This window comes from Heteronotia binoei, chromosome 11 (genome assembly GCF_032191835.1).
Source record: "Heteronotia binoei isolate CCM8104 ecotype False Entrance Well chromosome 11, APGP_CSIRO_Hbin_v1, whole genome shotgun sequence".
NCBI classification, from domain to species: Eukaryota; Metazoa; Chordata; class Lepidosauria; order Squamata; family Gekkonidae; genus Heteronotia; species Heteronotia binoei.
Genome location: NC_083233.1, coordinates 12,477,810 through 12,502,433, shown reverse-complemented (window position 1 = coordinate 12,502,433; position 24,624 = coordinate 12,477,810). Strand labels below are relative to the sequence as shown.

Sequence of the window (24,624 nt, the reverse complement as noted above, 5' to 3'; positions counted from 1 at the left end):
ATGATGTTGCTGTTCTTCTCCGGCAGCAGACCCTACTGTTCGGTGTAATGCTGGACCAGCTCACCATAGAGGTCATAGAAGTTCCCCACGTTGTATATCGTGATGTGGGTCACCTCCTCTTTCCTCCTGATGGACACAGTTAAGTCCCTTCTTTTGCTTTGGTCTCCCAGACCAGGAAACTCCCTGGTTTGCCTTTGGACGTCAGGAGCTCCTCGGCTTCTTTGCCTATCAATTGGCCATTATACCACATTTCCGACGTAGGATGCTGGCAATTGAGTGGGTATTTCACCTCTATGATGTTGCTGTTCCTCTCCCACAGCGGATGCTGCTGTTTGGTGTAATACTGGTCCAGCTCAGGCAAAGTGGCAAACTTCTAACTATAGAGGTTGTAGTAGTTCCCAATATTCTGGATCTTGATGTGGGTCACCTCGTCATTCCTCCTGATGGACCAAGTGAAGTCCCCCCATTTGCTTTGGCTCTCCCAGACCAGGAAACTCCCTGGTTTGCCTTTGGATGTCAGGAGACCCTCGTCTTCTTTGCCTGTCAAGTGGTTATTGTACCACCTTTCCAAGGCAGGATTCTGGCAATTGAGTGGGTATTTCAGCTCAATGATATTGCTGTTCTTCTCCCGCAGCAGAGGCTGCTGTTCGGTATAGTACTGGACCAGCTCAGGCAAAGTGGCAAACTTCTAACTATAGAGGTCGTACTAGTTCCCCATATTCTGGATCTTGATGTGGGTCACCTACTCTTTACTCCTGATGGACACAGTTAAGTCCCTTCTTTTGCTTTGGTCTCCCAGACCAGGAAACTCCCTGGTTTGCCTTTGGACGTAAGGAGGCCCTCGACCTCTTTGCCTGTCAAGTGGCCATTGCACCACCTTTCCAAGGCAGGATTCTGGCAATTGAGTGGGTATTTCAGCTCTATGATATTGCTGTTCTTTTCCCTCAGCAGATGCTGCTGTTCGGTGTAGTACTGGACCAGCTCAGGCAAAGTGCCAAACTTCTCACCATAGAGGTCGTAGTAGTTCCCCATATTCTGGATCTTGATGTGGGTCACCTCGTCATTCCTCCTGATGGACAAAGTGTAGTCTCCCCATTTGCTTTTGCTATCCCAGACCAGGAAACTCCCTGGTTTGCCTTTGGACGTCAGGAGCCCCTCGGCTTCTTTGCCTTTCAAGCGGCCATTGTAACACCTTTCCGAGGTAGGATCCTGGCAATTGAGTGGGTATTTCAGCTCTATGGTGTTGCTGTTCATCTCCGGCAGCAGACCCTACTGTTCGGTGTAATGCTGGACCAGCTCACCATAGAGGTCGTAGAAGTTCCTCACGTTGTATATCGTGATGTGGGTCACCTCGTCATTCCTCCTGATGGACAAAGTGAAGTCCCCCCATTTGCTTTGGTCTCCCAGTCCAGGAAACTCCCTGGTTTGCCTTTGGACGTCAGGAGCCCTTCAGCTTCTTTGCCTGTCAAGTGGCCATGGCACCACCTTTGCAAGGCAGGATTCTGGCAATTGAAGGGGTATTTCAGCTCTATGATATTGCTGTTCTTCTCCCGCAGCAGACGCTGCTGTTTGGTGTAACACAGGACCAGCTCTGGCAAAGTGGCAAACTTCTCACCATAGAGGTCGTAGTAGTTCCCCATATTCTGGATCTTGATGTGGATCACCTCGTCATTCCGACTGATGGACAAAGTGAAGTCCCCAGTTTTGCTTTGGCTCTCCCAGACCTGGAAACTCCCTGGTTTGCCTTTGGACGTCAGGAGCTGTTCGGCTTCTTTGCCTGTCAAGCAGCCATTGTACCACCTTTCCAAGGCAGGATTCTGGCAACTGAGGGGGTATTTCAGCTCTATGATATTGCTGTTCTTCTCCCGCAGCAGAGGCTGCTGTTCGGTGTAGTTCTCGACCAGCTCAGGCAAAGTGGCAGACTTCTCACCATAGAGGTCGTAGTAGTTCCCCATATTCTGGATCTTGATGTGGGTCACCTCGTCATTCCTCCTGATGGACAAAGGGAAGTCTCCCCATTTGCTTTGGTCTCCCAGTCCAGGAAACTCCCTGGTTTGCCTTTGGACGTCAGGAGCCCTTCAGCTTCTTTGCCTGTCAAGTGGCCATGGCACCACCTTTGCAAGGCAGGATTCTGGCAATTGAAGGGGTATTTCAGCTCTATGATATTGCTGTTCTTCTCCCGCAGCAGACGCTGCTGTTTGGTGTAACACTGGACCAGCTCTGGCAAAGTGGCAAACTTCTCACCATAGAGGTCATAGTAGTTCCCCATATTCTGGATCTTGATGTGGATCACCTCGTCATTCCTACTGATGGACAAAGTGAAGTCCCCAGTTTTGCTTTGGCTCTCCCAGACCTGGAAACTCCCTGGTTTGCCTTTGGACGTCAGGAGCTGTTCGGCTTCTTTGCCTGTCAAGCAGCCATTGTACCACCTTTCCAAGGCAGGATTCTGGCAACTGAGGGGGTATTTCAGCTCTATGATATTGCTGTTCTTCTCCCGCAGCAGAGGCTGCTGTTCGGTGTAGTTCTCGACCAGCTCAGGCAAAGTGGCAGACTTCTCACCATAGAGGTCGTAGTAGTTCCCCATATTCTGGATCTTGATGTGGGTCACCTCGTCATTCCTCCTGATGGACAAAGTGAAGTCCCCCCATTTGCTTTGGTCTCCCAGTCCAGGAAACTCCCTGGTTTGCCTTTGGACGTCAGGAGCCCTTCAGCTTCTTTGCCTGTCAAGTGGCCATGGCACCACCTTTGCAAGGCAGGATTCTGGCAATTGAAGGGGTATTTCAGCTCTATGATATTGCTGTTCTTCTCCCGCAGCAGACGCTGCTGTTTGGTGTAACAATGGACCAGCTCTGGCAAAGTGGCAAACTTCTCACCATAGAGGTCGTAGTAGTTCCCCATATTCTGGATCTTGATGTGGATCACCTCGTCATTCCTACTGATGGACAAAGTGAAGTCCCCAGTTTTGCTTTGGCTCTCCCAGACCTGGAAACTCCCTGGTTTGCCTTTGGACGTCAGGAGCCCCTCGGCTTCTTTGCCTGTCAAGTGGCCATTGCACCACCTTTGCAAGGCAGGATTCTGGCATTTGAGGGGGTATTTCAGCTCTATGATATTGCTGTTCTTCTCCTGCAGCAGAGGCTGCTGTTCAGTATAGTACTGGACCAGCTCAGGCAAAGTGGCAAACTTCTCACCATAGAGGTCGTAGTAGTTCCCCATATTCTGGATCTTGATGTGGGTCACCTCGTCATTCAGCTTCTTTGCCTGTCAAGTGGCCATGGCACCACCTTTGCAAGGCAGGATTCTGGAAATTGAGGGGGTATTTCAGCTCTATGATATTGCTGTTCTTCTCCCGCAGCAGAGTCTGCTGTTGGGTCTAATACTGGACCAGCTCAGGCAAAGTGGCAAACTTCTCACCATAGAGGTCGTAGTAGTTCGGTGTAGTGAACCAGCTCAGGAAAAGTGGCAAACTTCTCACCATAGAGGTCGTAGTAGTTCCCCATATTCTGGATTTTGATGTAGGTCACCTCGTCTTTCCTCCTGATGGACAAAGTGTAGTCTCTCCATTTCCTTTGGCTATCCCAGACCAGGAAACTCCCTGGTTTGCCTTTGGACGTCAGGAGCTGTTCGGCTTCTTTGCCTTTCAAGCCGCCATTGTAACACCTTTCCGAGGTAGGATTCTGGCAATTCAGTGGGTATTTCAGCTCTATGCTGTTGCTGTTCTTCTCCGGCAGCTGACCCTACTGTTCGGTGTTATGCTGGACCAGCTCACCATAGAGGTCGTAGAAGTTCCCCACGTTGTATATCTTAATGTGGGTCACCTCCTCTTTCCTCCTGATGGACAAAGTGAAGTCCCCAGTTTTGCTTTGGCTCTCCCACACCAGGAAACTCCCTGGTTTGCCTTTGGACGTCAGGTGCCCCTCAGCTTCTTTGCCTGTCAAGTGGCCATGGCACCACCTTTCCTAGGCAGGATTCTGGCAATTGAAGGGGTATTTCAGCCCTATGATGTTGCTGTTCTTCTCCCGCAGCAGAGTCTGCTGTTCGGTGTAGTACTGGACCAGCTCAGGCAAAATGGCAAACTTCTCACCATAGAGGTCGTAGTAGTTCCCCATATTCTGGATCTTGATGTGGGTCACTTCGTCATTCCTCCTGATGGACAAAGTGAAGTCCCCAGTTTTGCTTTGGCTCTCCCGGACCTGGAAACTCCCTGGTTTGGCTTTGGACGTCAGGAGCCCTTTGCAGCAAGTGTTCTTCTGTTGGGCTGGGTGGTTTTGCCTCAAAAAGCTGGACAGAGAGGGAGGGGGAGATAATTGAAAAAGAGAGAGTTTTTAAAAGCAACAGAAACCCATGCCATCTATCTTCAATAGCACAGATATCATCATCATCATCATCATCATCATCATCATCATCATCATCATCATCATCATCAGAGCTTCCTCTTTAAAGCAAGTGGCCAGGAGTACCGGAAAAAGCAACACAACATGTGGCAGGTATGAATGAGCTTTCCTGAGTCACTGCTGCCTTCTGAAAGAGCAAGAGGGCTCCTGAAGAAGGGAGAAGTGACCGAGGAAAGCTTTCCAGCCTCAGCTGTGCCCTGGGCTCCATCCCGGCACCGGCACACACCAACACTTCCAGCAGCCCCTGCAAACGTCACCGCCCAGATCCGGTGCGTGGGAGTATGCCAGGTAGGCAACCACCTAGAGTGCCTCCTGACCTACAGGGGTACTGGGGGGCCCCCTTGCCCCACCCTGCCCCTCTCAACTCCCCAGGTCTGCGCAAACCTGGGAAGCCGAGAGCAGGGTGACGCATTGGCGTGTGCTTTCCTCTGAACCCTTGCAAGGGAAATCGGGCTCGGAGGAGAGCAAGCCTCGCCCCAGCCTCGCTTTGCTGGGTCTGCCTGGGGCAGGGGTGGGGGCGGGGCCAAGGGCACTAGAACTGCAGCCTCGGCTCTGTCACCCCCACATGCTTGTAAAAGGGGCATGGGGGTGAGAGGGGAACCACACCGCTTGGCTGGAGCTCTCTCCTGACTCCGGAGACGCAGGGCTGGCCCCACGTCCTTTGGCGGCAGCAACACTGACTGCTTGTGCCCCCCCTTCTCCGGGGGTCGCTGGGCCAGATCCATTCTCTCCTATGGCTCCACTGGATAGAATGGAGGGGGGGAGATCTCCTCCCTGCTTTTGCACCCCTGGGGAGGGAGAAAGCCCCCTGCTGCCTGAGCCTGTCTTGGGACATTCCAGCAGGCATGGGGGAAGAGATCCTACCCCTGCCGCCCACCCCTCGGGAGACTCCCAAAGGATGGAGGGAGCACCTCTAGAGAGAGCTTCAGCCAGATGACCCTTCTCTCCCCCCTGCCTCTTCATGCAGCCAGGCTCTCCTGGGGCCAATCACTGCCAGCGCGCCGTTTCAAGGGGAAACGGGAAGGAAGGGAATCGCCCGGCCTGGCGGGCAGGAACATTAGGCAGGCGAGGCCTGTCGTCCCTCTCCTGGAACTGGGAGGCCCTTGTTGGCCATGACAGGAGAGCAGACAGTGGGCTGGGCTTAGAAGGGAAAGTGAAAGGGAGGAGCCTCCGTGAGGGACCCAGGGGGAGAAAATGGCTGCCACTGACTTGGTATCGCCTCACCCTGGGACTGGCCGCTCTCCTCTCCTGCCCCTACTCCTCTGGATGGAAGAGAAGACAGACAGACAGATGTCAAAAAGAAATGGAGGGATTGCTTCTGGACTGCAGGTTCCCCGCCCCAGATGAGGTCTCAGGCTGGGAAGGGAAACCTGCCCTCTGTGGGAAACGGCTTCCTCAGAAGGAGCCCGCTTTGGCCTGGCCTTGGACTGAAGAGACCCAGCAGCCTCTGGGCTGGTCCCTTTCAGCCACGTTTCAGAGGGGCACTCAGGAACCAGCTGAGGTGACCCGTGAGGGGCCTTGGTGTGGAGCAGGAGCAGCTTGGGCTCCTCTTGGGGCGCTGAGGACACACCTCTCTCCCTGCCCCCCCCTTTTGTGGAAACGGGCCTTACCTGTCTCCGGCAGGAGCTCCTTCATTTCCGGGGGGACCTCTCTGCCCTGCCACAGATGCCACAAACGGGCAGAGAGGGTGGCTCTGATGTCATCGCCCTGGAGGAGGGTGGGAAATGCCCCCAATGATTCATGCCCTCCCTTTTCTCTCAGCAAACAGCTGAAAGGTTGGCCTCCTCCCCTCCCCTCCCCTCCCCTCCCCTGCCCAGCCCATTCTAGCTTCACCCAGATACTCACGTCTTCTTCCCCCCGGAAAAGCTCTTCTGCCCGGCCCAGGAGCGAGAAGAGAAGGAGGAGCCCTCCCTCTCTCACCCACTCCTGGGCCAGGCAGAAGGCCTGCTCCCACCCGGCGAGGAGGAACTCCTTATGCTGCTCCGCAGAGAGGAGGGCCCGGAACACCTGAAAACAACAAGGCACCCTTGGAGTCCTCTCCCTTCTTTCCAGCTGAAGCCCTGGAGGTGGCTGCTCTCTGGAGTCTCTTCCTTTGGGTAGCCCAGCCTCCACCTTCCCTCCGTCCCCTGCCTCCTTCCCTTGCCAATGGAGACCTGGAAGTCCCGGAGGCAGGGACGAGCCCCTTCTCTTTTGGTTAGGCTAGTAAGGGACTGGCACACTGAGGGTGCACAGAATTCAAAATGTCTGCCTGTTGAGCCATGGCCTTCCTGAGGGAGACAGAGAGGGCCATCTCCCCCTTCACATCACTGCCCAAAGAATTCCCACGGCTGCCTCCCGGCCTTCCTGGGCAGGGAGGGGAATAAAGACCTCCCTCTTCCCCCTGGCCCCTCCCTCTCACAAGGACAAGGCCTTTCCGGCACCACGGAGAATCCCCTTACCTCTCCTGTATGTACTACCTGGAGGTAGCCCTCCATCCGGGGCTCTTCTGGGTGCTCCGGCCAGCGGAGCACCCTGATGTTTCTCACCCCTGAGAAGAAGACAGACAGGAGGAGCTGAGATTGGGCTGCCTCACACAGAACAGCAGTGTTCCTTTCTGGCTGTTTGGCTGGGGGTCTTTCGTTCGCCTCGGGATGGGAACAGGTTTTGAGGCAAGGGGCTCTGAGCCCTCCTCTCTTGGACCCCGACTCTGACCCACTTCCCTGTCAGCGTGGCACTCTTCCAAGGCCAGAGCCCAGAAACCAGGCTTCGGAGTGGGACCGTCAAAGGGCTCTGCTGTGCTTCTCCCCCCCACCCCACCTTTTGGGGGAGCCATGAGGAGAAGTGGGAAGAGCATCCTGGAGGGTTGTTCAGGGAAAGGGTAGGAAACGGGCTCTGTGGCCAGAGGTTGTGCCCTGATTGTACCAGTGTCAGAAAGGGGAGGATGGGCGACTGAGAAGGCTGCGGGTCCCCTCCAGCCCACACACTTACCCCGGTGGCGGAGCAGCAGTTGGTGGAGCTGGCCGATGACCTCCCTGGCTTTCCCCCGGATGTTTAGGTGGGGGTCCACCAGGGAGACGGCCAGCTCCACCACCAGGTGGCCCACACTGCCGACAGTCATCTAGAGGAAGAGGAAGAAGAGGCACCGCTTGTAATTCTGCCGGGAGCGCAGGAGGCCCGTCCCAAAAGTTTAGTCCTGAAGCTCCCTTTGCTAGGGACTTCCCCAGGGCTTTGCCTCCATTTCCCTGGCCCACTGTCTGCCAGGAGTGATTCTCCAGCATTCCTCTCTTGGGCTGTGTGGTACAACGTGAGGTGAGAAGCTGAAGGGATGCTCAGCAAGATTGGGCTCTGGCCCCAAAGGCACAGTGGCTCGCCTGAGACTTGGGCAAGAAGCCCAGGAGAGAGACAGCACCTTGCACAATGGAGAGCTGGTCAGAGGGAGGAGAAGCCAGCCCTGCGCCCTTCAGCCTGAAGGAAGGGCAGCTGCAGAGAGGGGAGAGGGAGGCAAAGAGTCTTGGGTGTCTGCTGAAATTTCCTAGCTGGAGCCACACCGAACGAGCCAGAAAGAGGGCAGAGGTCTCTCGTCAGCGAGTCCAACGCAACGCCCATTTCGACAGGACTCTTCCCTACCCTGAGCTCTCCGTCCAAGGGGTTCCTCAGCATGGAGAGGGGAGGCTGTCTCAGAGTCGGCCTTAAGGTGACTTGGAGGTCGGAGGCCCGGCCCTCATATCTACGCTCCACCATGGAGGGAAAGCAGCCGGGGCTTTACTCCGCAGCTAGGGTTGCAAAGTCCAATTCAAGAAATATCTGGGGACTTTGGGGGTGGAACCAGGAGTAAGGGTGCGACCAGCATAATTGACCTCCAAAGGGAGTTTTGGCCATCATATTTAAAGGGACCGCACAGCTTTTAAATGCCTTCCTTCCATAGGAAATAATTAAGGAATGGGGCACCTCATTTTGGAGCTCATAGAATAGGACCCCTTGGTCCAAACTTTTTGAAACGTGGGGGGCAGATTGGGGAGAGATGCTGGATGCTATGTTGAAAATTTGGTGTCTCTACCTCAAAAAATAGCTCCACCAGAGCCCCAGATACCCAGGGATCAATTCTCCATTATTTCCTATGGGAATAAGTCTCCATAGGGAACAATCGATTGCCCAGCAGACATCTCCCTCCCCTCCTCCCGCTTCCTGAAGACCCTGAGCGGGGAGGGGGCCTCCAAACCGGGGGATCCCGGCCCCCACCTGGGGATCAGGCAACCAACAGAGCAGGGAACAAGGGAGACATCTCCGCCAAAAACCAGCCTCCAACAAATAGAACAAATGATACAAATGTTTATCACTCTAGCAAATGAAGCATGAAATAGACAAAGAGCGTGGCCTTTGTCTGTTGCTTCGAGGCTGGCTTCTGGCGGAGGGGGATCCCTTGTCCCCTGCCCCACCTGGGGATGGGCACCCCCCTCCGTAGCCCTTGAGGCCAGCCCTGGGAATGGGAGAGGCCAGCTGCACCACCGGACTCCTCCCACTTACCTGGAGGGAGGGCAGATGCTGGGCTGCGTGGAGCAGGAGGGAGCTCGCTAGGGAGGCTGCCCGCGATCGAACCTCGGGCCGTCCGCATTGCATCCAGTAGGCGAGATGCTGTGGAAGCAAGCGGCACCTTTTTCAATGGGGGCTCTGCTCCTGTGGGATTGCTGCCTGCATCCCTCCTGACCTTGGGCCTCAGGCCGAGCGATCGGGGGAGTGGTCTGCCAGCCAGGCGGGCTCTTTCTGGGAGAAGGTCTCCCGGGGGAGGAACGGAAGGGCTCTGAGGACCCCCCGCCAGTCAGGAGCTGGGGCCAGCTTCAACACGTGGCCCACTCCAGCTTCCCACGGCTTTCCCCTGTAGGTAGGGGACTGTGAATCCTTCTCTATCAAGCACCAGGCTCCCGACCCAAAAGAAAGAGCCCGGGACCTGTGAGTGGGAGAGTGGTGCAGCCGTTAGAGCAGGGGGTGGCCAAACTGTGGCTCGGGAGCCACATGTGGCTCTTTCACACATATTATGTGGCTCTCCAAGCCCCCACTGCCTCGTCTGCCAGCTTGGAGAAGGCATTTCTCTCTCTAAATTATTTCTCCAAGCCAAATGGCTTGGAGAAGGCATTTAAAGTTAAAGTTGCTCCCTCCGCATCTGTCTTCGTTTCTTCCCTCCTTCCCTCCCTCCCTGCCTTGCGGCTCTCAAACATCTGACATTCCTGTCTTGTGGCTCTCGAACACCTGACATTTCTTCTCTATGGCTCTTATGTTGGGCAAGTTTGGCCACCCCTGTGTTAGAGGCCCTCTGCAGCACAGTGGGTCACTTGGGGCCACTTCTGATGTCTCCGCCTCCTTTCCCTGCCGGGGGGGGGGGGGAGCAGAAGAAGGGGAAGATGGCCGAGGCAGTGGAGAACAGGAGGTGGGGGCAGAAAGGGACGGTGGCAAGGAGGAGGTCAGGCTGAGCTTTCTGTGCCCAGGGGTCTTCTTCCAAGGGGACAGCAGGGAAAAGCCCCCTCGGCCAGCTGCACCGTCAAGAGGGGGAGTGGAAGGAAAAGAAAGGGGGCCCTGAGGCTCTTCCATGAGGGAAGGAGGGAGGGAGGGAACCCTCCGGTTCAGGGGGCTTGAGTGGCTCCCAGCTGGGGGCTCTTGGCCCCATATCCCCAGGGAAGAAGCCACTGGCTTTGCTGTGGACCCTTAAGGCATCGGGGGGGGGGGCTCCCGAGCAGCCGATGGAGGCTTGCTCCCTCCCCCACCCAGCCTGCCTCAACGGGGGCCGCCATCTTCTCTCCTGCACACTTACTTGAAGTATGCTCACCAGATGCAATGCGGGCGGGTCCTCTCCTAGCAGCTCCTGCAGCATCCGCAGGAGGCCCGCCTCCGCTTCAACCTGCAGTCGCTGCAAGGAAGACGGAGCTGGTGAGGGGGTGCTGGATCCCCCTCCCTGCCTCTTCCCCGCAGCGCGCCTGGAAGGCCCGCCTCTCACTCTCCTGCTGGAGGCAGGTCCATGGGGCTTGAGCACCCCGTCTCCGGGGCCTCTTTCCTTCCTCGTCTGAGAAGCGCAGCGCTCCCCAAAGCGCTCCAGGAAAGGCACGGCCTCAGGCGCCGCCGGACCAGCAGGCCCGTTTGCCACACCCTCGACCAGGCGAAGGGCAGGGAACCTACCTGGCCCGGGTGGTCGGCCCCGCCTGGGCCCCCATTGAGGGTGGTCCGGAGAGCCCAGGATACCACCCGGCCGCGAACCTCCTGCTCCAGGGGCGGCTGGAATCGGCTGTCAGGATGGAAGGGCAGGATTAGACTCCGTCCGGGAAGGGAGAGACACCTGTCCCCTGAGCCACCCCCCACTCCCTCACGGGCCACAAGGGGGCAGAGTCAGCTCAGAGCAGAAGGCCTCGGGGAAGAGAGCAAAGGAGCCTCCAGGAAGCCTGGAGGGAGGACAGGGCGGGACCCTCCGGCTCATCAGTCATGGTTTCCTGGGGTGAAGCGAACCTCTGTGATGTCATAGGGGGGAGAGCTCCAGTCTGGCCGATCTCTGAACAAACCCCTTCCTTGCTCTTTGGGGCTGCCCTCGGAATGTGGCTGTCACTACTGAGGGCCCCCTGGGCAGCCTCTTCCCCTCAAGGACCAGGGGATCTTTCCCTTTTCCTGGCTCTGCCCCGAGGTGTCCCGCTTCCTCCCCTCCGCCTCACTGAGCTCCCCTCTGTCTGACTGCTGGGGACAAAGTTCCCCTCCCCAGAAGGCGTACCTGATGCTGGAAATCACAGCCATCCCCTTGATGAAATTAGGGGATGGCTGGAACGCCGATTCCTGTGAGATGTCCTGCAAGAGAGGGACGGAGGGCAAAAGAGAAGAGGTCAGCGCTCCGTGGGCTCTAGTGGGTCCCTTCCCGCCCCACACTCTCCCCTCCCTTCCCCACGCTGAGTCAGGCTCTTTTGCATCTCGGAGACCTGCTCAGGAGTCCTCAGGGCTCTCTGGGGAGAGAGGGATTCCACCCTGCCTTCCCCAAGCGTTTCCAGGGCAGGAGGAAACGTGAAGGCTTGAACCATCTCCCTGTCACAAACACCTCCCAGGAAAACAACCAATCAGGAGGCAGAATTCCACCCCCAGCCCCTTCCCAGGCAGTCCGGGGCCCTCCCACCCACCCCCTTCTCATGAGGATGCTGGCCCGGAGTCTCACTCACCTTCACCGCCTCCCCCACGGCCTCCATTGGAAAAGGCAGCGTCCTGTGCCCTGATCTCCTGCGGGCTTTGCAGATGGTCTTAACAGCCCGCAGAAAATTGGCCTGTTGTTTCTTGGCCTGGACGTTATAAGAGGGAGGCTTTGAGCAAGGTGAAGGATGCCCTGTGGGTCCCTGCTGTAGGGCTGAGGGCAAGGGGGGTGGTCTACGCTTTCACTAGTGCTGAGAAGGGACCGGTCTCCCTGGAAATGAACCCCCCCCATTGGCCAAGAGGCTCTGAAGAAGGGAGGCAGGGAAAGGGGTCACAACCCCCCTGGCCCGGAAGGTCTGGCCACCCCAGACAGGGTCGCTTGGGGGCTGTTTATCCGTGGTTCCCCCAGAGGCCTCTGGGAGAGTTCCCAGCATCCTTTGCAGACAGAGGCCACCTAGAAGCAAATGTCCCACTGCCCCCTCCGCTTACTATCACCCCCAAAGCTAACCAAGTGGCCAGTGCCCAGTTCATCAGCAGGTTGGGGAGGTTACAAAGGAGGGCGTGACCCTGTCACTTAGCAACCAGGCTCCACAATGCCCAAGCAGATGTCTCCTGGGTGTCTCTGGGTTTTTTGATCCACGTGATGCATTTTCTGTATCCCACCCAGATCTGGCTTGGGAGTCAGGAGACATTTTGTTATCAGGATGATGTTTGTGAATGTGTGTGGCGGTGAGGGGTGTGTGTGTGTTACTGTAGCAAGATCTCCACCCATGGCTTTAAAGCTTAGAAGCAGCACATTGAGTTGTGCCTGGACACAGATGGGGAGCCAGGGCAGAGCTTTCAGCACGGGGACACACGGGATCTCTGCAACAAACCTCTGACAGTAGCCTGGTGGTCATTTTTTCACCCAGTTGACATTTTGGGATCATTGTCAAAGGCATCCCCACATAGAGTAGGAGACAGTCACCTGACTTTGATGTGATTGCTGTGGACGTAGCTGGGGAAATTTCTGGAGCAGATAGAAGGGGCTATATACCCTGGAGGAGATCTGGGTTTGATTCCCCACTCCTCTACTTGCACCTGCTGGCCAACTGTCTTGTCTGGATTGAGCTTCAGTTTATTGGCCTCATCCATTGAATTGGGCCCATGTGGATTGGAAAGGAATGGCTTCTTCTAATGGAAACCCCAAGTGCTCTAAGTGGCATTCTTGAGCTGGGTAAGGTTGAGGGTTTTGTCTGGAGCCACCTCTTTCAGTGCAAGCAGGAGAGTCACCTGGGGGCTGCACCCTCCGCCCATTGACGTTTCTGATAAAAGTGGTCCTTAGGAGTGACTAAAATTGTGTGCCTCTCCTATGGCTTCCATTGGACTCAAGTCCCTAACAGAAGGCAAAGCAGAACCATAAGAAGTCCATGACTCATTTTCTACTCTCATATTATTGTTTGCACAAAGGAGCCTACAATACGGTCACTCATGCAGTTATCTGGGGACAGCGACGGTACGGCACTCTCACACACCCCACCCTTCCACACCCTAGGGGGCCTCTGGGAACTGGGAAATTTCATTAAAGTTGTGAGCTACTGCATAAGTTATTGTGCTCTGGGGCCATCCTTCCTGAGCGAAAGCAAAAGTCTGTGAGCTGGTGGTCAAAAATCTGTGAGCTAGCCTAGAGGGAACACTGGTCAGGACCCATACATTGTCTCCTGCCGTGTTTTTTCATGCTTGGTTAACCACTCTTATTTCCTTTATTTATTGCCTGAGAATGTTTTCTTCCCCTCTCCACCAGCAGACATTGAGAACGACCTTCACTTTGCAGGAGATGAGAAGCCATGTTTTCTGTGCACTGTTTCATGTCACGTATTAGGAGGTTTTCATATTTACTCAATTTTGTCTATGGCTTTCATTCTCACTTCTGGCAATAGCCTCCATTTGGAGAAGGTCTGAACTAGTAACATATCATTAAATCTTCACCTCTGCTTCTATAGTGGAAGTCTATCTGAGTGTTAGTTGGCAAATCCTCACACAGATCCAAGAATTCCAGTTGGAGGCTACTGAGAACTCCCACGGACCCTTAAGCCCCTCTGCGCCCCCCCCCTCCCCAAGCGACCTGGCCTGCCTATGCCCTGCGCTCTTGGAATTTTGTCCCACTCACTCCTCTTCAGTCTTTAGGACAAGTGGAGAACCTTTTTTCTGCCAAGGGCCATTTGGATATAACATCATTCGCGGACCATACAAAATATCAATTAAAAAACAGTGCTCTGCCAAAGGAGAATTCAGGCCGGCAAAATTCATGCAAATAATTGTTTTTCTATTTGAAGTCACGTGGCGAGAGCCTAATTCAGCGCGCACACACACACACACTGGCCTGCTGCCCTAGACAAATGCCTAGGTCCAGGTATATTAGACCACATCCCCTAATATTAGTATAATAGGTCACACACTCATTAGCATATTAGGCCACACCATCTGGGATAATCACGTGCAAATTGAACTGGTGGGAGCTGGCTTCCACCCCCCACTCCTGCCAGCCCTCCCTCCAGCTGCTCCCAGCAGACCTTTAAAGGCACCCAAATACCCCAGCAGCAGCCCTTCACAATGCCCACAAGAGAGGGAGGGAGTGGCTCGGCCCAGCAATCCCCAAGGGCCAGACCAAGTGATCTTACGGCCCTCAGGCCTGACGTTCCCCACCCCTGCTTTAAGAGAAGGAAGGAGGTACAGGAAGCCTACCAGCTACCAGGTGCATGCCTGTCACAACCACCATGAAATTTGGTCCTGATGTCTGAACTGAGCCGAGAATCTCTGGGGAAGAAGCAGTGAAAGAACCAAATGTGCGTTCCATTTTATGCTCTGGTTTCACCCGAGGGACCTGCAGTGCCTGACGTATACAAATTACGACGATGATGATATTGGATTTATATCCCACCCTCCACTCCAAATCTCAGAGTCTCAGAGCAGCTCACAATCTCCTTTATCTCCCTCCCCCACAACAGACACCCTATGTGGTGGGTGGGGCTGAGAGGGCTCTCACAGCAGCTGCCCTTTCAAGGACAACCTCTGTCAGAGCTCTGGCTGACCCAAGGCCATGCCAGCAGGTGCAAGTGGAGGAGTGGGGAATCAAACCCGGTTCTCCTGGATGAGAGTCCATGCACTCAACCACTACACCAAACTGGCTCTTATCCACTACACCAAACAAACCACACATTGAAGCTACACTAAAGCCACTAAAAAGGAGGGAGTGGCATGCATCCAAACCCTAGCACCTTGCCCAGTTTGCGAAGGTCATCAATATCAAGCCTTTGGCAAAGTATCCGAAGTGCTCTGTCTTCAGTTCCGCACAACCACAATCCAGAAAAGAAATCCCCAAGAACCGTACATTTAGTTACTGGCATTTCTGTTAAGATTTCATTGGCCTGAGCAATGTGCTCCTACTTTCTTGTCTCTGTTCCAACAAGGACGTCCCATCCTAGAAGAACCCCTAAATAAACTCTGGCATGCTGTACTTGCAGGTTGGTGTGCCTGGCCTGGCCGTGGAGGTGTTCCAGACAGACCTAGACTTTTTATCTCTTAAAAGGGAAAGATTATTGGCCTATTACAATTTGAGCTGCTAACTAGTTGCATGCAAAGAGATGAATTCACTGCAATACCCGATATGCAAAAAGCAATCTTGCTTTTAGAGGCAGCAGCTGTTATAGACTGGATCATATCGTTTCTCAGCTTTCTGTTACTGATCTTTTCTTCTATTAACATCTCTATAGACCAGGGGTGGCCAAACTGGCTCAAGAGCCACATGTGGCTCTTTCACACATAGTGTGTGGTTCCTAAAGCCCCCACAGCCCCATCAGGTAACTTGGAAAAAGTATTTCTCTCCTTAAATCATGTTGCCAAGCAAAGTTAAAGTTGCTTTCTTTCCATCTCTCTCTTCGCCATCTATTTTCCTTCCTTCCTGTCTTGCAGCTCTCAAACCTCTGATGTCCATGTCTTGCAGCTCTTGATCATTTCACATTTATTCTATATGGCTTTTACGTTAAGTAAGTTTGGCCACCCCTGCTATATACCCAGATATGTATCCAGTGTGACTTTAAATTAGGCCACGGTTAGACTCAACTCTGCTGTAAACTGCTGGGTGGGTTTATCTCCAATTTGCAATTTATTCTGATTACATCTACGCCATGGGAAGGAGAGGTGGAAGGAGAGGTCAAAATGTGGGCCTTTGAAGTAGCAATAGGAGCAGCTGTTCTTTTTAGCAGCCTCTTACAATCACAGAGAAGCTCAGGAGGCGTCATGTGCTCACCTAGATTCATCACAGCTTTGAAGAATGTAATTGTCATCCCAGCTGCTTTTGCTGTTGCCAGCTCTTGCCAGGAGAGCCAGTTTGGTGTAGTGGTTAAGTGTGCGGACTCTTATCTGGGAGAACCGGGTTTGATTCCCCACTCCTCCACTTGCAGCTGCTGGCATGGCCTTGGGTCAGCCATAGCTCTGGCAGAGGCTGCCCTTGAAAGGGCAGCTGCTGTGAGAGCCCTCTCCAGCCCTGCCCACCTCACAGGGTTTCTGTTATGAGGAAGGAAGGTAAAGGAGATTGTGAGCCGCTCTGAGACTCTTCAGAGTGGAGGGCGGGATATAAATCCAATATCTTCATCTACCTCACAGGGTGTCTGTTGTGGGGGAGGAAGGTAGAGGAGATTGTGAGCTGCTCTGAGACTCTTCAGAGTGGAGGGAGGGATATAAATCCAATATCTTCATCTGCCTCACAGGGTGTCTGTTGTGGGGTGGGGGAGGAAGGAAAAGGAGATTGTGAGCCGCTCTGAGACTCTTCAGAGTGGAGGGTGGGATATAAATCCAATATCATCTTCTTGTCTCTGTATGCTTTCCTTTCTTGTTCGTTCATTTATTTTTCTATCCCGCCCTCTCTGCAAGTGGACTCAGGGTGGCTGACAGTTGAATTGAAACAATTGAAGATTATAATTTAAAACAATAAAATAACAATTAAAATACATTTCATAGCGCCGCTCAAAACTTCAGTACAGGCGGGATCGTAACTTACTTTCTTCTGACAGTGCTCCTAGAGTCTCTGCTTAACGTCTGTTTTATGTCAAGGTTTTACTGCTGCTCATCTGGATTTCTTTTGCTAGTTGCTGTTTCATGAGCCCTCCAGAAGACTTTCCAGACATATAAATACTGTAGATACGAATTAAAACAATGACGACATTCAGGCCTACTCCGAAGAAGACCCCTTTTCCCCCGCTGGTGCTGGAGTTGGTGGCAGTTCAGCAACCCGCGTGCCTCCAGCATCTGAGGGTCAAACCTGGCATGACGCCATTTGCAGGTCACCTGCCCACCTCTCAGTTATTAACGTGTGGCGGACTAATAACCCCCTCTTGGCCTAACTCTTCTCTTCCTGCCTCAAGCAAATCTCCTAAATAACAGCGCAGAAGAGGCGGCCACATAGTTTGGCCAAACCACTCCCATGGCAAGCTGAAAGCCCCGTTGGAACTGGACCCCCCACCCCCCGCAATTTACCTTTTAAAAGCCACTGCAATGATCCTATCACACACCCTTATGGCTACGCCCGCCTATCGCCTCCCTGCCTCAGTGAGGGCAGCCCACTCTACGTTAGTCTCTTCGGGGTTCTGATACGGTAGATGAACAGGGGACCACGGCAGATTTGAAGTCTTTCCCAATCACACAGGCACCAGAGAACGTAACAGTAAGCTATAGTGCTTTATGTACAAAACAGGCTTAGACTGGGGGATGGGATGTATGTACAGAGGCTAGTTTGCATCTTGTAGGAATAACACTTTCTATACGGTATGTCGGCTAGACCCTCCAGCAGTTCACTGATGTATTTCAGGGTACACAGTTCTTCTACGAATCCACTCTCCTAAACTTTAATCAGGCTGGCCTCTTGGGCTTCGAGTGCCTGGTCCCTCGAGTCGTCTGGTTAGACAAGCCCCAGCTCTCCTGACACCCTCCGACCCACGGCGCTCCCTCAGCCACCTTATAAACTCTTAGGAGCAGTGTATCATATGTCTGTGACCACTAAGGTCTTCCACTTAGACACTCTCTGTCACCTTCCTCTTCCTTAGAGGGCACTCATGACCTAGAGATATGCCTCACGCTCAGCCACCTGGCTGATTTCACAGAGTGCATATAGAGCTTCACTTCACACCCAGCCTCTCTCACACACTCTGAGTCCAACTCCCCTTTTCTGACCGTTTTTTTTACCTCTGAACCGTTAGCTGTCACTCAGGACTTGAGAGTTCTGAGCACCCCTGGCCCCCACCTTCGGGTCACATGACTCAGGGCTCTCTGAGTCCTCAGCTTCTCCATTAACCCTTTGATTCCGTCACAGATCCATTCATGAATCTACCAGCGGAGCCTCTTGTTGGATCACGAGCGGGTGCGGTTCTTAATGGATTTGCTCATTTTGGAAGGTCTTCTATAAATAGCATTTTGCTATCCAAATTCACATCTGGTTGGCCAACAGAATGCGGGAGTCATAAAACAGAATAATAGAGTTGGAAGGGGCCATACAGGCCATCTAGCCCAACCCCCTGCTCAACGCAGGATCAGCCTACAGCATCCCATACAAGTGTTTGTCCAGCTGCAGCTCAAAGACTGCCGGGAAACTGCTCACCACCTCCCTAGACAGCCCATTCCACTGCTGTTTGGTGTAGTGGTTAAGTGTGCGGACTCTATCTGGGAGAACCGGGTTTGATTCCCCACGCCTCCACTTGCACCTGCTGGAATGGCCTTGGGTTAGCCATAGCTCTTGCAGGAGTTGTCCTTGAAAGGGCAGCTGCTGGGAGAACCCTCTCAGCCCCACCGACCTCACAGAGTGTCTGTTGCGGGGAGGAAGATAAAGGAGATTGTAAACTGGTCTGAGTCTCTGATTCAGAAAGAAGGGCGGGGTATAAATCTGCAGTCGTCTTCTTCTTCTGTAAAAATTTTCTCCCTAATATCTAGCTGCTACCTTTCTGCCCATCACTTTACTGGCTCCAGCAGGGCTCTTCTAGTGATACTAACCTGCAGCTGGCCCTGGAAGTGCCCGGAGTAGAGACTGCCCCGTCTCCTTTGCTATCGTTAGAGTTCCCCCAGGGGCTGTGCGCCCAGGCTCTCTAGCAAAATGGTGCAACCCTCAGCTCCTCTCCCAACTAAAGACAACCCTAAGGGCAGAAGAGGGCTGAGCGGAGAAGCTAGGAGTAGGAGCACATTGAGCCAGGCATGGATCTTCCTTTCCTCAGCTGGGGCTGTGAAAACCAGGCAGGCAGAAGCTCCGGAACTGCTTGGAAGCTGCTAGCTGGTAGGTTGAGCCTTGCAGCAAATGCTGCTCTGGACACATTTTGGTTTATTTCCTACTCTAGGGCGCCAGGGGGTCATCATGTGACTCGACAGGTTAGGGGCAATGTTCCCTCTAAGCTGCAGAGTCCTGCGAACAAAAATTCTTTGTGAGCTCCTGGCATGAAAGCTGTGAACTACTGCATAGATTATTGTGCTCTGGGCTCATCCTTCCTGAGCCAAGACAATAGATGTGTGAGCTGGAGGCTAAAAATCTGTGAGCTAGCTCAGGCTCACTCAGCTTAGAGGGAACACTGGTTAGGGGATTCCCAAACCCCGCTGATCAGTTTATTCTAGGGAAAGTAAAAGCAAGACCGAAGGCAGACTTAAGTGAGGGGCATCAGGGCGGCTTTCCTGGATGGAGTTTTTCGAAAGCCACCCTTCGGCCTCTCTGGGGAGCACCAAGGGCTGCCACCCTCCAGGTGGGACTTCAGGATCTCCTGATTTTACAGCTCAGACTGCAGAGGTCAGTTCCCCTGGAGAAAATGGCTGCTCCGGAGGGCAGGCCTGAACCCAGCAGAGAACTCTGCCCCCCCCCAAGACTCCACCCACCCCCAAAATCTCCAGGAGTCCTCCAACATGGATCTGGCAACCCTACAACCCGCCCCCCCATCTCTCTCCAGCAGCCCTCCCCCGAACGGTGGACCACCACCACGTGCACGGCCGCTCCCTCTGCCCTTTGTCTCCGGCGGCTGCAGAGCCACGACGCCTCCTCCAGGGGCCCACCAGCCCCTTGCAGGCCTGCAGCCGGTGTGACCCCGGAGGCGAACTCCTGGGGCTGGAAGCAGTTCTGCGTTTGCAGCCAAAGGCCGTCGGGAAAGCAAGTTTTCGAACAAAGACACGAAAAGACAAAGTGGGCGGGAAGGTCGACAGGGAAGTCCGTCGGAAGGAAGGGCCTCCCGGCAGGCAGGAACGCAAATCTGGCTCCGAGAAGCGGAGCGGCGGCGGCTCCGGAGCCACAAAGGCGCGCCCGCCGAGCGAGGGGTTGTCGAACGTGGCCGGGTCTCCCCCTCCCTGCCGGCAGGTCCTCCGAGGCTGTGATCCCTGGGCCCAGGTTCAATCCCCGGCATCTCCAACTCAAAAGGGTCCCGGCAGTAGGTGATGGAGAGGGAGGGACGGTGGCTCAGTGGTAGAGCATCTGCTCGGTAAGCAGAAGGTCCCAGGTTCAATCCCTGGCATGTCCAAATAAAAAGGGTCCAGGAAAGTAGGCGTGAAAAACCTCGGCTTGAGGCCCCTGGAGAGCCGCTGCCAGTTAGGGCAGGGACGGTGGCTCAGTGCTTGTGCTTGGCAAGCAGAAGGTCCCAGGTTCAATCCCCGGCATCTCCAACTCAAAAGGGTCCCGGCAGGAGGTGATGGGGAGGGAGGGACGGTGGCTCAGTGGTAGAGCATCTGCTCGGTAAGCAGAAGGTCCCAGGTTCAATCCCCGGCATCTCCAACTCAAAAGGGTCCCGGCAGGAGGTGATGGAGAGGGAGGGACGGTGGCTCAGTGGTAGAGCATCTGCTCGGTAAGCAGAAGGTCCCAGGTTCAATCCCCGGCATCTCCAACTCAAAAGGGTCCCGGCAGGAGGTGATGGAGATGGAGGGACGGTGGCTCAGTGGTAGAGCATCTGCTCGGTAAGCAGAAGGTCCCGGGTTCAATCCCTGGCATCTCCAACTCAAAAGGGTCCATGCAAGTAGGCGTGAAAAACCTCAGCTCGAGCCTGAGAGGGCAATACTGGCTTGGATGGCCCGCAAAGGATCGGGGCACGCTCAGGGGCGCTCGCCGTCGGGGCTGCCGCCGTGGGCCGAGGGCGGGGCCGTCCAGTCGCTCTCGATGTAGAGGTGGTAGGGGTCGTGCTTGGACTCCAGCTTCCGGGAGCGCGTGTAGGCCAGGATGAGGCCCCCGGCCAGGCAGCCGTAGAAGATCATGATGAGCAGGATGTACAAGTAGGCGTCGTCCTCCCCCCGGGCCCGCGAGGAGGAGGAGGAAGGGCCGGCGGCGGCGCTCCCCGGAGGCCTCGGGGCCAACGCCAAGGTGGAAGAGCCGGTGGAAGACGCGGGGCCGCCGCCGCGCAGCTCCTGCAAGAGCCCGCTGAGCAGCCGCTGGAGCCGCCCGCTTTCGCTGCAATTCATCGCCTCGCTGCGCCGGGAGTCTGGCGGCTGCCCCTCCGGCGGCCTCTTTGCAAAGCCCGAGCAGCAGGGGGGGCGGGGCAAGGGGGAGGGGAGGGGCTGCGCGAAGAGGGATTCCGGGCTGGGCTGGAGCTGCCGCAGAAAGCTCGAGTCCGGCGACACCTTGAAGACCGACAGAGTTGTAGTTAAGGTATGCAACTTGCGGGGGTGCGCCCGTCGCACACTTCTTCAGGGGGGCCAACTGCGTCTCGGGAGCCCCGCGTGGCTCTTTCACACAGATTGTGTGGCTCCCGAAGCCCTTCGGCCAGTTTGGAGAAGGCGTTTCTCTCTTTACAGCAGCAGCTTGGAGAATGAAAGAAATGAAAGTTGCTTGGAGAATGAAAGAAATGAAAGAAAGTTGCTTTCTTTCCACCTCTCTCTCCCTCCTGCCATCTCTTTGCCTGCCTTCCTTCCTTCCTTTAGACAGCTGATGTTCAGGTCTTGCAGCTCTCAAACATCACAAACAAATGAACCTATTCTGATGGTAATTTAAAAAAAATTATTTATTACTTTCATACCCACCCTTGCTCCCCATTGGGGGCATCTGTCTCCTTTCCTCCATTTGATCTTCACAACAACCCTGTGAGGTAGGTTAGGCTGAGAGTAGGTGAGTGGGCCAAGGTCACCCATTGAACTTACCTGCCAGAGTGAGGAATTTGACTCTAGGTTTCATAGAATCACAAAAGAGCCCCGCAGCGTGTTAAAGCTGCAGTACTGCAGTCGGAGCCCTCTGCTCATGACCTGAGTTCAATTCCAGCGGAAGCTGGTTCAGGTAGCCGGCTCCAGGTCGACTCAGCCTTCCATCCTTCTGAGGTCGGTAAAATGAGTGCCCAGCTTGCTGGGAGGGAAGTGTAAAAAAGACTGGGGAAGGCAATGGCAAACCACCCCGTAAAAGTCTGCCGTGAAAACGTTGTGAAAGCAACATCACCCCAGAGTTGGAAACGACTGGTGCTTGTGCAGGGGACCTTTCTTTTCCTTCATAGAATCGCAGAGTTGGAAGCAGGGCTGGGCACCCCTCCCAACGCATGACTCTGGCTCCTGACCACTGTCCCCTTGTCCTCTCCCATCACCACGCTGCCCTCAACACCCCCCTCTCTGCCAAGCCACCCCCCTCTCCCACCTCATCCTATCCCGCCACCCTCCTCCCTGGCTTGGCCAGCAAGCACTTCTTCTCACACTTTTAAAAAAATTAAAAATCAGTAAAAAGTTTCAAGTTTTGTGCTCTTCATTTTCCCTATATTTTGTAATAATGGGGGGGCACTAGCGGGTGATTTGCCTAGGGTGCCAGAAAGCCTAGCACCGGCCCTGGAATTTGGAAGGGGCCATAGAGGGCATCTATCCCAACCCCCTGCTCAGTGCAGGATGAGCCTAGAGCATCCCTGACAAGGGTTCGTCCAGCTGCTGCTGAAAGATTGCCAGTGCCGGGGAGCTCCCCACCTCCCTCGGTGGCTGATTCCACTGTCGAACAACTCTTAACTAAAAAAGGTTTTCCCTGATATCCAGCTGGTACCTTCCAGCCCTTAATTTACACCCATTATTGTGAGCCCTCTCCTCTGCTCCCTGCCCTCTTCTACCTGACAGCCCTTCAAATATTTATAGAGAGCAATCGTGTGCCTCCTCTTCTCCAGACTGAACATTCCCAAGTCCCTCAGACTTTCCTCATAGCGCTTGGTCTCCAGTCCCCCAATCACCCTCTTCACTGTCCTCTGCACCTGCTCCATTCTGCCCACATCCTTTATTTATTTATTAATTTATTAATTTCATTTATATCCCGCCCTCCCCCACCTTGGCAGGCTCAGGGCGGCTAACAACATTCCATAAAACATACAGTAATAGATAAAACCTTAAATTTACAATATAGAACAATAAGACATTAAAACATTAAATTAAAACCAATCCAATAAATACAGTTATGGTGCGGTATAGATCTTTAAACCGCATTGGCGGACCTTTGATTACCGTTTTTCTTAGCAGTCCGAATATGCTAATTTAAAAAGGGTGGTCTTGCAGGCCCTGCGGAACTGTTCACTTCCTTCTTGAAGTGAAGTCTCCAGAACGGCACACCAGACTCCAGGTGTGGCCTGACCTATGCAGCGTACAGTGGGACTATGACCTTTTGCGATTTGGATGTTATACCTCTGTTGATTCACCCCAAAATGGTATTAGCCTTCTTTGTCACTGCATCACAGTGGCTGCTCGTATTTAACTTACGGTCCACCCGTACCCCAAGATCTTGTTCATACACTCCGCTACCTAGTAGTGTATCCCCCATTCAATATGCATGTTCCTCGTTTGTGTTACCCAGATGTACAACTTGGCACTTAACCTTGTTAAATTGTATCTCGTTCACAACTGCCCCACTCTTCCAGCATGTTCAGAACTCGTTGAATTATAACTATATTCTGGTGTTTTTTCTGCTCCTCCCAATTTGATGTTGCCTGCAAATGTAATTAGTCGTCCCCTTGCTCCCTCATCCAGATCATTTCTAAAACTATGGGGAAGTACCAGGCTCAGAACCAACAAGCCTTGTGGCACCCAGCTCCTAGTCAGCTCCACACCCATTACAGTATCCCTGCAAAAGAGAGCACGGTGACGGAGATCAAGTCTTCTGCTGACATTTGTGTCAATCTGGCTCGCTCTTTAAAGGTCAGTTTTTCCTTGTGGATGTACTCAGGATGAAATATAAGGAGTTAGGCTTTGGCACACGCTGCATCTGGGGAGTTCTGCTCTCCGTCAGCCCATTGGAGTTCTGCTATGTGCACAGAGCAACTTGGAATGACCAAAAAAGGCTCAGAGAACAGGATTGTTCTCAAGCCTGTTCCATTCTTTCGACAGGATCATCGCGGTTCTGTCCAGAAGCCTCCGGGTTCTTACCTGCTCTCTATGTGAATGCATTGACCTAAAAGAGTAAATGCAAAGCAAGTGTGATTTTGGAACCATAAAGGACATAGGAGCCAAGAAATGTGGAATTCAATGCCTTCCCAGCCCTTGTCTTACTTTGGTTGTGTTTTCAGCTCCCTCCCCTGTAAACCAGAAAAATATCTATTTAATAGGGTTTAAAGAACCCCGTGATGCAGAGCGGTAAAGCTGCAGTACTGCAGTCAGAGCCCTCTGCTCACGACCTGAGTTCGATCCCGGCAGAAGCTGGTTCAGGTAGCCGGCTCCAGGTCGACTCAGCCTTCCATCCTTCCGAGGTCGGTCAAATGAGTACCCAGCTTGCTGGGGGGAAAGTGTAGATGACTGGGGAAGGCAATGGCAAACCACCCCGTAAAAAGTCTGCCATGAAAACGTTGTGAAAGCGACGTCACCCCAGAGTCGGAAACGATTGCTGCTTGCACAGGGGACTACCTTTTTTTTTAATGTCAGGAAATAATATTTAGCATTTGTATAGTACTGTTACTCTGACTTGGATGGCCCAGGTGAGCTTGATATCATCAGACCTCAGAAGCTAAGCAGGGCGGGGCCTGTTTACTCACTGGATGGGAGACCACCAAGAAAGCCCAGAGTTGCTACATAGAGGCAGGCAGTGGCAAACCACTGCTGTTGGTCTTGTTTTGAAAACCCTATGAGGTCACGGTCGGTTGTGATCTTTTGCACTTTATACACACAGTGCGTGTAAAGGTTC

The 24,624-nt window shown here is 53.9% G+C and overlaps 1 protein-coding gene and 1 pseudogene across 1 annotated transcript; both read right to left on the bottom strand.

The window, feature by feature from the left end:
- Nucleotides 1-373: 373 nt before the first annotated feature.
- LOC132578944 (uncharacterized) lies at nucleotides 374-5,116 on the bottom strand (annotated as a pseudogene).
- A 15,484-nt stretch (nucleotides 5,117-20,600) lies between these two features.
- Nucleotides 20,601-20,963, bottom strand: KCNE5 (potassium voltage-gated channel subfamily E regulatory subunit 5). The gene has a single exon (XM_060249110.1). The coding sequence runs from the start codon at nucleotides 20,961-20,963 to the stop codon at nucleotides 20,601-20,603; it is 363 nt and encodes a 120-aa protein (XP_060105093.1).
- Nucleotides 20,964-24,624: the final 3,661 nt, after the last annotated feature.

Excerpts from the sequence above, each read along its gene's own strand:
- KCNE5 (XM_060249110.1), bottom strand. The coding sequence starts at position 20,963 with ATGAATTGCAGCGAAAGCGGGCGGCTCCAGCGGCTGCTCAGCGGGCTC.